This window comes from Micrasema longulum, unplaced genomic scaffold (genome assembly GCF_059751315.1).
Source record: "Micrasema longulum isolate JH-2025_06_02 unplaced genomic scaffold, ASM5975131v1 h1tg001491l, whole genome shotgun sequence".
NCBI lineage: Eukaryota > Metazoa > Arthropoda > Insecta > Trichoptera > Brachycentridae > Micrasema > Micrasema longulum.
In genome coordinates this window covers 1-13,215 of record NW_028278675.1, presented here as the reverse complement: position 1 = coordinate 13,215, position 13,215 = coordinate 1, and the positions used below count along the sequence as shown (strand labels likewise).

Here is a 13,215-nt window from a genome sequence, read left to right as displayed (position 1 = left end):
TAATGTTATATCTTACGATTTTTGAAAATATTTTTTATATATATTTGGACCCCTGTATTTAGTAGCCTGACGTGTCATGTACAAGGCTAAGGTACTCGGAAAAAATCGTTTTCGTTTGTCTTGGAAATGAGATATTCGATCACTGATTTTGATTTATTACCTTTTCATAAAGATTGATTTTGATTTATTACCTTGGACTTGTGTCCAATCACCATTGTTGCAAGGTCCAATAACAATGGCATGGGATAACTACTTTTAATAACAGTGTGAATATATGTTAAGGATATTCCATCTTTCATGCATTCTGGTTCAAGATTGTGGCGTTGTAAACTGAAAAATGGGCACTGAAATAACAAGTGTTCGAGACTCTGAAAAAATATCATCCCATGGACAATAGTCATCATTCCTCAATTTAAACCTGAATAGGTAACTTCTCATAGCTCCATGTACGGTAAAAATTTGGGTCGTTTCGAAAGTACTTTGGTGATGACGACGGAAGTTTGCTGCATCAGCCAGCGTTGGGAAAAACATTTTAGTGGTTATATACCTGTTGAAGAAGCGCGGTAAAGATCCTCCCAACGCTGCTGCGTATTTTGTTTTATACAGCGTTACAACAACTTACCGCAACCGGCTCTTGCTCGTTCATCTGCTCTTTCATTTCTTACAATATCAGCATGTCTTCTTATCCAACATATTTGAATAATCATCCTTCTAATTTTTAGATGGTTAATTTTCCTCTGAATATCTCTAATTAATGGATTTATCGACCAAGTATAAGAGTCATAGCTTGAACGCCCGAATGACAATCTGATAATATTTTTGCAATAACCCACCTCTCTGGTGGTTTTTTAAATGACCATTCGAGAGCTTCTTGTATTGCGAGTAGTTTAACCTAAAAAACTGAACAGAAGGTGTCTAATTTAAATGTTCTGCCTGGTAATTCTTTATCACCTTCAAAAGGAACGAATGCCGCTCCCGCTTTGCCCGATAAGATTCTTATTTCATTGAAAGCACAAGGAGGTATATCTTTGTTAAGTAAAATAATACTTTCGGGAATTCTTTCAAACGGGTGAGGTAAATCGAAATAGTTTGCAGTTTTTTGTTACTTGCGATCATCTGAAATGGAATACAGATTACCAAATTTCTTGATATTATAATTAATGTCCTTTTATTCTTAAATTTTAAGGTCTAACGGTGTAAACCCTGTTAGGGCTTAAGCTGAGATGAGTGAAATTGTTCGGTATCCTTTACAAAATCTTATGGCAAATGGTCTTTGTAAGCTATCAAGTTTTTTCTTAATGCATTTATTTTTTACCGCTTCACCCCATAAGCTAGCCGCATATGTAACAAGAAGTTAAATAGCAGAATAATATATTTGCTGCATTACTGTAAGAGAGCACTCCCATGTTGGTTTTGCCGCTCTCACAAGCATTCCAGAAAGATTGGCAGCCTTCTTGCAGACGTTATCTACATGAAGTGACCAGTTGAAATTTTTGTTTTCAGTTACACTTACCTTGATAGAGTCAGCAAGAGTTAGCCTTACACCGTTCATGAATAAATAAGGAAGATAATAATATTAAAAATAAGTATATGGTTTTATACCACTTTTATTTATAATTTTTTACCAGTAACCGTGTAACGTACGCGTTATCACGTGTTTGTGCGCTGGTTCGTCACCCGCGTCTGCCGCAATCAAGCTTCCCGGCGTAAGTGGGAAGCCGCCCTCCCAGACAGAATCAAAGACAAAGTCGGAAGGTCAGAGTAAGGAACTCAACTAATTTATTCATACAGAATAATCGCCTTATAAAGCGGTGCGCGTCGGGCTCCGTGAGTCAGCCGTCCCACCCGCTCCGGCTGCCTGAGAGTGGTGGAGGTAGCTCACCCCCGCCACTCGCTACATGCCGCCGGCCGCAGGTGGCGTAAATACGGGTGCCTAGCGCCCGTACGGGCTATTTCGTCGGCAGCCGGGAATAGGGTATTTTCATAAACTGGGGATATGATTTTTAATGTATTCAGTATTTAAAGAATATTTTTACGATTCGAACCATATTACTATCAAAATTTGAAACGAATGTTTTCATTTATAATTTCCTATTTAAAGTTTGATAGAAATAAAACGGCCCGTAACTGGCCAAAAGGGTTGATGACGTCACGCGTGACTTATATATCCTACGTTCACTCAAATCCTATACTGAGATACTCCGACGCGGGCGGCTTGTGGCTTTTTATTTGTTTTTTCTAGTTAAATTTCGTATTTTCCTTTGTTTTTTTTTTGTTTTCATTTATAAACATCCATAGCATTATGACTAAAATTGGTTTTTTACAAGGAAAGTCCGATAACTTGCCCAAAATAGATATAATCATGATGGGTATTTTTTTCTCATCCAATACAAACATTTTAAGTTCGAGTATTGACATGTAAAGGCCGTAAGGTAATATATAATGTTTGCTTCCAGAATGTATTAATTCAAATAGTTGTATTATTTGCATGTACTATCAATATATTGTTTAGCGTACATTTAATGCAAAAGGGAAGTAACGTGACTTTGACACAACATAATCCATAAAATACCATTGCTTGTAAACATCTCTGTTGCTCGAGTGCGTGTTAATGCCTTTTTTTATAAAATGTGATTTACTTATTAATATATCAGCTAGGGTAAATTACGGAGACAGTGCCATAGATTACATTCAAGTAAAACGGACGGGTGATATTTGAATGGTAAAAGGTCGAGTCACCCCAGCAGAACTTAAAGTTAGAACCAAATCGTACTCGGTGACGTTGATTTGCGATGAAGTCTAGGAAATAATAGATTCTTGCAAGTGTGAAGACTGTCCAGCATCTCAAGGTCAGTTGCCATTTTGTAAATGCAATAAATTTCACAAATAAATAAGGTAGGTTTACATACAGGAATTTTTTTGTAATTTTATTTTTTATTCATATAGAAAACCAACAGTTCCACAAATTAAACTAAGTAACATAAGTACAGAAATATAATACAAATATAAACAATAAGTTCAAAAAATAAACTATTTTAGTATTGTAGTACCTGTCAAGCTTTTTTTTATTTATTTTTTTATTATTTTATACGCCTCCACTCGTTTCTGTCAAGCTTTATAAGTGCTAATTTCAGTACCTACTGTTAGTAAATGTTTATAGTCTACAGTCTACACCATAAAATATAGTATTTTGTACTGAACAAGACCTACGGAAAAAAGAATAGTGGTTTGTTTTTTTAACATCTCGTTTCATAACGTTCAAATGCGTTAAACCATTTTTTCATTAGGTACTAGGAATGGCGAAAAAAGCTTTATTTTGCGTCTTCACCGTAGGGTTTGTGCGCATCGGAATTAAACAGAACTTGTATCTTATAATTAGTTATTTATGCGCGTTAATTAGTTAAATCAACCAATTACAACAAAAACAACACGTAGGCTATACAAATTCGTATGAATTTGTTTGAACGGTCAGTCAAATTCGTAACGCGTGACGTCACAAGCCCATACGGTATCCGAATGTTCGTTTTGGCGCCAATTCAAAGTATACGTTTTTAAACCGCTCTGAAAAATTAACGCGAGGACATAAAAAAATAAAAACTGTACAGTTACCATCGTAATTTTTTTTTCTATTTTTTTGCAAAATAAAAAAAAAACGTGAAAATACCCTATTATTAGACCTCATAAGTATGAGCGTAAAAACAATATGTGAAATTGTCCAGCCAATAGGAGAGCGTGCTACGACGTAAGCCGGGAAAGTCCGACCCCTTCTCGCTCTCCCTTGCGGCCTATGTATGCTGTCTCGTACCGTGCCCGACCGTGACACGGTACAAATTTGTTGATAGTATCTCTGCCTTTTTTATGAATAAATGTTGTGTATAAATCAAGACTGTGTTCTTATTGAATCTACGCCCTCTCTGCCTTCGATGTCACCGCCTGCCCCTTTGAAGAAGATTGCCGAAGACACAGCCTGAAGAAAGCTATCTCACCCGAGATAGCCGGTCAAATAGCAGCTGCAGAACCACCCCTATCTACAGTTCAACTGTATGCACGGCGAGGTGTCGTGTATATCCAGGTTTTGGTAAAGCAATAACATTAGAGCACTTCCAACATATGGGAAAGCAATGAATATCTTCCGATTGGATTGTCATTCTGTAATTGCTATATTTTAATTACTATTTATTTTGTGTAACTTCATTTCTTTATGTTAATTATCCCAGTCACAGCCTAAAAAAACATAAATCGTTAGTGAATATGAATGTTTTTCTAGTGAATTAATAGGTAAATAAATTAATAAAAGTGTTTCTTTAAATATTGATATTGAACAGAAAAATATATACTATCTAACCAACTCGAGTGAGCAAACTAACCTCTTGTTCACATTTAATGTCATTAGTGAAATATGAATACATAATAATTTTCTTTTTTTTTTTATTTGAAAATTTATTTATAAACCCTTACGGGTTATTACATTCATTTTACATAGAATAATATATACATTTTTCATTCAAACTCTGTTGTTCAAAATAATATTTTTTACGTCTTTTGAAAAGTTTGTTTAAGTCTTTTGTCTGGTAGTTTATTGTATAATTTCAGTCGCTGGTTCATTAGTCTTGATTGTTCTTATCTTGTTTTAGAAAGTTGTATATGGTATTTGTCTGATATTCTCGTATTATGTCCATGTTGACTACAATTTTTTACAAGTTTTAGTTCTTCGTCTACAATTACATTAGCGGCTATTTTATGGATAAATTTTAATGATTCTAGTTTACATCTCAACGTAAACGATAATTCATAAAATAGCATTTTTACCGTACTCATTTCATAATTAGTAGCAATTAAATTTCAAGTGCAATTCCTTCACCGACCGGCACCGATACGGCGCGCGGGCGATAAAGAAATGAACAAAGACAGTATAGGCATTTAAATACACACATTAAACAAAAAGGTTTTTATTTAATCTCTTTAATAATTTTATATTCTATGTGCTTCGGTATGGCGAAGACCACCCCAAAAAGTGACAAATGCTAGTCTTTATTGTGGTTAAAGAACCTCACATACACATACCGAAGTCTCTATTCTGTGTACATATTAAGGTGGTCCCAGTAAGTTTTCATGCGCGGCGTTACGGAGGCAACAACTTGTTATTTTTTTTGTTGATTCTACAGGTGTATTTGAACGTTCGGTCCAGAAAATAGTAACGAAGGAAAAGCAGGTGATAATTTTCGACGAAAATTAGTACTAAAAATTATTACTAAATAAAATTATAAATATAAAAATAAATGACTGTATAGTGTTATTTTGATTGTTTTTTTTTTGTATTTATTGATTGAATTTATTTTGTGGTAGAACACATTGACGTCATTCCCCGTTATAAGGTTATGATGATAATGATATTTCAGGCATCTGTTTAATTGATCAGATATCCGTTTATTTATTTTTTTTTTTTTTAATAGAAACAAAAAATAATTGTTATTTTCTGGAGATAAATTATTTTGACTACAGATAATACTTTTCTTGATAATGTGTGGTATTTTCGTACAGTACGGATTTTTTTAATATTCCGAATTTCCATAGGATAGGTTTTTCATTCAAAATAATATTATTTTAATAAATCAAATTCCGAAATTCCACAAGACATCTGGAAATGTTTTAGCCTGGCAACCCTAAAATTTAAGCCTTGCTTACACGTGAACAATACAACATTGTTTTGTCCCAAGACTCGACCATTGTCCACGTGTAAACAGCAATTTGTAGGACAAGACTTTGTCTCTGTTTTGTTAATTATTTTATTAATTAATAGTAAATTTTGAATTAACTAAATTTCTTTTTTATTAAAACTATTATTTTTCTTATACTTACTTAAATCAATGCAAATGCAAATTTATAAAATGTCAGTATTTGTAAGTAAGTATTTGATAGATGATTATAGAAATATTTTTTTGTTTACTCTTACTTCTACTTTAATTCTTAATTTTGTTTTCCTTTAATACCGTGTATACCTTTGTCATCTTATTAATATTATGTATACATGCTATTAAATAAGAATGTATTTTTTTGCTGCTCCGAGTTCCGAAAGTCCATAAGGATACATATACAGCAAGATAAATAAAAAAATCTCAAAACTTCAAATTTAATGTGTCACGAGAAATGACGCTACTACTACTACTACCACCATCACGCCATTTCCTCGTAGGGGTAGGCAGAGAGAATGGACCGCCACATGACAATATTGTCATATCCATTGTATTGTCTTCGTGTAAGCAAGGCTTAAGACAGATTTAAAAGTGTGGTAACACTGACGGTTATTGTCAAATCCGAGAGATATCTGTAATCTGTGATCCGGTTCTTTTCCAAAGCTGACTATTTCGAAATTTGAACTTTTACAGAAATCGATATTTTTTATTATTATAGGCTTTTTGAAGTAAAAAAAATTCAAGAAGCGGATACAGTTAAGAAGGTATGACGAGTATTCTGAGTTCCTGAAAAAATTAGGCCTGTTCAAAAAATATTTGAAAAAAACTTTTTTTTTTGTTTGAAATTTTCTCAAAACTGTCTGATTCTTGGAAAAAGTTTTATGTTTTTTTTTCAAAACGTAGTATTTCTGATATGGCCATATTCTATAGCAAATATTTCATTTTGAGAATTAACTGATTTTTTAAATTCAAATACACCAAAAATTAATGCATTTTGCCGAAAATGAAATAAGTGTACACACGTTTTGCACCACCAAATCTATGTTATGATGTGTGATATAAAACTTGATTTTCCGTACCTATGTTGGAAATAGTCAACTTTGGAAAAGAACCCTATAATTATTGTCATTAGCCGTCAATGTCAAATTTCAAATTCTCATTTCGTAATCGTAATGATCGTAAATTTCGTTATTTTCTATCGGTAATCGGTCGTCGGACTCGTCGGTAGTCGGTACTGATTAGTAGTTTCTCGAACTAGAGGCCATACTACTATACCAGACAACCAGACTACACTCCACTATTCTACACAAGCGTGACATTGTGTTAATATGTCAATGACAAGTGACAAGTAGACAAACTATACTCCGTTTCTAGGCTCGTGTGTCGTGTCGTGTCTTGTATCATTTGTTATCTGCCACTGAAGGAGTGAAGAAACTCAGATATAGTGTAGCAGACTGGATGCAATAATCGTCAAGTGAGATAAGTTCTTTCAATCTTTAATTTTAGATTTCTTGTTTTGTTATAAGTAAGTATACACGTTTGTATAAGTAATTAATTTCACAATCATATACAATATTTGATGGTATGTAATATAATGTCCTCATACCTATGCATCAGCGATGTGTGGTGACATTAATGTAGTATATTTGATGGTAATATAATGTCCCCCGAGTCTCGCGAGTAGTGTTATGCTTCCGTGTTCCTGGACTAGTTAGTACCTGAAGTGACCTCCCCTTACCTTCCATGTAATAAAAAATGTTCTAGAAACGCCGCAATCGGAGTACGGACGCTGTGCCCCATGCGCCGCCGGGTGCGGATGGGGAAACGATGATGCGAGTTAATAACGATGTTTCGGTTTTCAGAAAATGGAATTGCAGTGCTGCGTGCAGAACTATGATTGGGGTAAACTGGGGAGAGACAGTGAAGTTGCGAAACTCGCAGCAGTGTGCGGCAGCCAGCTGAGTATAGAGAGCGACAAGCCATACGCAGAGCTGTGGATGGGAACACACGTTAACGGGCCGTGCTTTGTACCGGAGAGAAAAGAATCTCTATCTTCGTGGCTGCACCGTAATCTCGATTCTTTAGGAGTCGAAGTACAAAAAATGTTTGGAAATAATTTGCCTTTTTTGTTTAAAGTTCTCTCTGTGAGGAAAGCTTTATCTATACAAGCGCATCCGAACAAGGTATTATTTTAATAACTGGCTTAAATTTTTTATTTTAATATTTGTCCTCGTGGTGTGATGGTTAGCGAGTTTGCCTACCATGCTACAATGATTTCTGACATGGTTGACATGAAATATTTATTTGTATTGAATTTTTTATAGTCCCTGGACTGACACCTGGGCCCGTATGTAATATTCGTAGAATGGGAAGTTTACATTTGATTTGAGTCTACTGAAATTGTTTATTTTATTTTTAAAAACAAAAATTAGACAGTTGTTTCGGCTCGCCTTTCAAACTAATGCGAAGATTAATGGACCGGAGATCCTTATATAGTTATTATAATTCTTGGTACTTAAGTAATAATAAATTGAAATTTTTAATGTTAAAATTATAATATGGAGTTCTACAAAATAATCAGCAAGTCAATAAATATACTATATACAAAGTAAAATCAAATTTTTTGTATGAAAAACAAAATATGGATACAATTTTTTTTTAACATGTTTAATTACAGGTTACAGACGAAGATACTTTAAATTTTCATACAAATAAATAAATTTTTGTAAATAAATATCGATTCTTCACAAACATTTGAAAATAACTCTGTTAACTTCCGATAGTAATTGCGCCCCCAGAAGCATAAGATTATGTTAAAAATGATCAAGAAACGCTGCGATTGAGATACTTTTCTAATTTTAATTGAATTATTTTTTGTTTTTCGTTAGGTTTAAATTGAATCGGAATAATGTACAGGCGTAATAAAAATGTTCAAAATAAAGGATGTTTAAAGCAATTTCTTAGTAAAATCTTTAGTTACTAGGAAAAGTGATCAGCTCACCTTTTGCTATTGCAGAGTCACGCTGAATGTCTTCACAAATCTCGGCCAGACTTGTACAAAGATCCCAACCACAAACCCGAGTTGGCAGTGGCCCTGACGCCATTCGAAGCACTGTGCGGTTTCAGAGCCACCCGAGATATCTGCAATTTCGTAAGTGGTACGTTGCCTTTTATTTTTTACCGATTTATTATTTTTACATGTAAAATGTATTACCAGCATGCGTACCCCTGGATTTTAACATCCTCGGAATCAACGAGGTATACTATACTGTGCAAGTTATAAATATGATTAAGAAAAACTTACGTAGTCCTGCCCATTATTTCAAATTGTATAAGGCCGGAGGAAATTGGAGAAGGTGTATAATTATTTTGTTTAAACGATACAGTAGCGGTATACCATCTTGATGGCACCGCCTAGCATTCATACTAGTGTGTCTTACACGAGGCGATAATAAACAAGTCCGCCCTCGTAGTGTGGCGGTCGGTGCGTTCACCTACTGGGCTTGAGGTCCTAGGCTCAATTTTGTAACATTTCACTGAACCCTGAACTGGCACCGGAAGTGTAAGACTGATCACCTTACCTTTGCGCAGTAAATTATCTAGATACGCTGCATTTGGATTTCCATGCCCCATCGGGTGCAGATAGCGGTATGGTGATGAATTATTATGAATATAATACAAAATAATGCTATTAGTATTTTTTCTGTACAGATTTACCCGAGCTCCAGAATGTCTTGGGTCCTCAGGCCACACAATGTTTGCTTGAAAATAATGGCGATAAGTTGAAATCTCTAAGAACTGCTTTCGAAGCCCTCATGACACAAGACGTTTCAGTCATACGTGATAACTTACAATCAGCTGTCAATCGTTTAAATTCCTCAGGTTTGTACCATGTTATTGTCAATTGTAATTTTTACATGTAATATATTCTACTTGTTCTTTTGGAAGTAATAAGTTTAAAAACACATTGATTGTTATTGAAGACCTTTTAAGGACAGGATGTATTTACCAACAATATTTTGAGTATGTCCAAATGTTTGTAGACAAGGTTGGAATTTATTCCCTAGGGAGTTGTTAAGATTGAAATTTATTGCAACAAAGAGGTAAAAATAATTGAAAAGGGAATATGGAAGTCTAGGCATTTACAGAACATATTCAGCCAGATAACATAAAGAAAAGGATTTCTCTTGCCAAATTCAATCCTGTACCTTTCAGGGGCGAATAATGTATAGAGGCGAATATATATATAGCTTACCAATATATTTGACTATCCATAATAATGTTCTTCGGTGACTTTATTTACAGAAAAATAAACAAATAATTACTGTTTCTTATAAATCGTTGCCACTATTCGTGTGTTTCTCCAAATATTAATAAAGCGCGCCCAGCGCCAGCAGTGAGCCAAGGAACTAGCCGATTACTCCAGCTTATTTCTTCATACAAATAACTGTACTATATTTTGAACACATTAAACTCAGTAGCAGGATTTTTCTCCTAGAGTTAACTTGTAGATTGCACAAATTATTTGAAGATTCTCGATTTGGAAAACAGAATTTCAAACATTATTTTTTAAGGACTATTTTTCTTTGAGATAATACTTTTGACACATGACTCGCAACACACGTGGCGCTCGACGCGGCTGTTTTTGGCATTATTAATTTCTAGACCAAATCGGCCATTTGACATTTCAATAGTTATGAGAATACCTAATACTGACTGAATCATAAACTTTTATATAAGTTATGTGTTAAATTAATGGATAATATAGACACACAATATAATATATCACAAAGTTATGTAGATTATTTCTCACTGCGCAGGCGCAGAGTACGCGCTGTGGCATACACAGGTCTCGGTCAATGAATGCAGTCAAGGTTTTTGTGATTGTTGATACAAAGTATTGTTTTCGATATTTATGTACTGTTTTTTGGTTTTGTCTGTTTTATAGTGTAACAAAGGTTTACTAGCAATAGGGAAATATCGCATACTACGAATACCGATAAAAATATATGAAATGGATTTAGAATAATTACTTGTATTTTATATTGTCCTATCATTTGTGTTTTGTTTTAGGGATAGACATTCAAACAAAGCTTCAACTTCCATTGTTGAAGAGATTATCATCAGAATTCCCAGGAGATGTTGGCTGTTGGTGTATTTATTTCTTGAATTATCTCATTTTGAAACCTGGGGAAGCGATATTCCTCGGTCCAAATGTTCCCCATGCATATTTATCTGGTGGTTAGTACCTTCTTAATAGTTTATTTAGATCTTTTAACTACCTCTTTTAAAAAACGCTAGAAAGTCAGCATAACACGCATTCATAAAAAGATCATGATGGTTCATATATTTTTTTAAATTCGTAATTTTACTTTGCTACGACTTACTATTGAAGATTTCGATTTTATACAGAAGAAATCTGTAAATTTTAGCTTAAAACCAGCATGGTTCATCTAAAAATGGTGATTTACATGTTGATTTTAAATTTCTCATTGCTACGACTTACTTTTGAAAAGTTCAAATTTATAACGAGGAAGTCCCAGAAAAAGTAAGACTTCTGTTTGAAAAGTAGATTTAAAATCAAAGAAGATCGAGAAAAATTTACTTTTGAATAGTTGATCCTGAAATTGCATTTAACGTTTTGATTTTATCAATTAGTTTGTCTAAAAATTTGAATTTTACATGTTATTTAATTTCGTAATTCCACTGATGTCTTTGAAAAATATTCTGAATGTATTAATGACACGATATATTGCATTAAACTGATAAACAAAGCGAGTGTGTGCTGTTTCTCTCGCGCAACATGTTTGGAAAATGTTTAAGTGCACGTCGGCACGGGTTGTAATGCTCAAAATGAGTTGAAATTTACTGTGCGAATGTTCTAAGATAAACACACCTTAATATAGATTATATTCGCAGAATGAGGCAGAAAGATGGAGATAATTATTTTTCTAGCACTCATCCCTTATTTCTATTTAGGTATAAGAAAAGAACTTTATTTGATTGTGTTTGGTCATTCCATTGCAATCGCAGAAACAAGTAACACAGCAAAATTTAACTTTTTAAAAATGTTTATATGTTTGTTCCATGCAGTAATTACATTGTCAATAACACAAATTGTTGTTGATAACATTTTAGGTGAAAATGCACCAGTTTATATCATTGTTACATATTACTGTATATATATATTAAGCTGATGCGTGTAATTTAATGCACTGTGTTTTACATATGTCACACTTGTCTGTGGTAAAACAATGATAATTGGAACTGGTTTTTTAAACAAGCTACAGAGTCACTCGAAGATGATGAGCAGCCTGGAAGGCCAAGCGACATCACAACGCATCAATTAAAGTAAAGGAAATGACAAATTACTAAATGTTATTAAATATTTCCATATAACCACTTACCGCTAAGTGGTACCGTAATATAAATAATCAAATTATTATTTAATACATAAACAGCTGATTAAATAATAAATAGGGAAAGCAATAGTTCCATGCATTCTATGGATGAATTGCACGACAGAAAAAAATGAATTTTGCTTGTAAAAAGATGAAAAGTAAATGAAACATTTTAATTTAAATTGATCTAGAGATGAATGGAAAATATCAACGATTGGTCCATAATCATTCCTGTACCTTAATATTCTCGCTATGAGAAAATACATGTGATATTTACTTGTTGTTTTTAGATTGTATCGAATGTATGGCTTGCTCTGACAATGTTGTGCGAGCGGGACTCACCCCCAAGTATATCGATGTGTCCACTCTGATTGGAATGCTAGAATACGGAAGTTGTTCCCCAGAAAGCGTCCTGTTCCAACCGAACATTGAAGACTCTTGCACTAAAATATGGAGGCCGCCTGTGAAAGACTTTGCTGTTGCAGAAATAAAGGTGAATATTTCATTGAGATAGTTTACGATTTTTCCTTCATTTTTAAATTGAAAATATTTGGTAGATATTCCAACGGGGATGGAGAAAGGAATGTACATTTACAGGGCTTATACCTATCATTAGCTGATTTAACAGTGTAATATTTCTAATTCTGACAGTAATTAAACATACATATTCCTTCAATTATTCCATCTTAGGTTTTGTGAAATACTAAAGTTGAACTTTATTGTTGTAATTGAGTGTTTCACACTGTTGTAGGTTTCTAAGGACATTAAAAGCCCTTACAATACCATCATTAGACACAGCGCAAGCATCTTCATCGTGGTCTCGGGAAGCGCCACGATAATGGACAGCGAAGAGAAACTTGTTACCGAGGGGAGCGTCTTCTTCCTGAAGGCGTCTCGCCAACTTAGTATACGCATTCAAGAAGGCAGCGAGGATTTAGTAATGTATCAAGCTCTATGTAATGTATAGTGTATTTAACACAATGTTATTATCATAAAAGCTATACATATTTTTATATTGTTTTATTTCTGGAGGAACCAGAAGTGGAACCGGATGTGGGTGCCTTTAATTAGTTTTTATAAGTTTGTTTATAATTATAATCATCACATTATATAAAGAGAAC

The 13,215-nt window shown here is 33.9% G+C and overlaps 1 protein-coding gene across 2 annotated transcripts; it reads left to right on the top strand.

The window, feature by feature from the left end:
• The first annotated feature begins 6,274 nt into the window (after positions 1–6,274).
• On the top strand, positions 6,275–13,104 carry Mpi (mannose phosphate isomerase). Of its 2 annotated transcripts, XM_088235999.1 has the most exons (8): positions 6,301–6,457; positions 6,826–7,167; positions 7,556–7,876; positions 8,710–8,851; positions 9,405–9,575; positions 10,767–10,934; positions 12,385–12,587; positions 12,846–13,104. In XM_088235999.1, exons 3-8 carry the CDS (start codon positions 7,559–7,561, stop codon positions 13,059–13,061), a joined length of 1,218 nt encoding a protein of 405 aa, XP_088092125.1. In that variant the 5' UTR covers positions 6,301–6,457; positions 6,826–7,167; positions 7,556–7,558; the 3' UTR covers positions 13,062–13,104. The 2 variants fall into 2 exon arrangements, with proteins under 2 accessions (XP_088092126.1, XP_088092125.1); XM_088236000.1 differs by having other exon boundaries at positions 6,275–7,218.
• Positions 13,105–13,215: the final 111 nt, after the last annotated feature.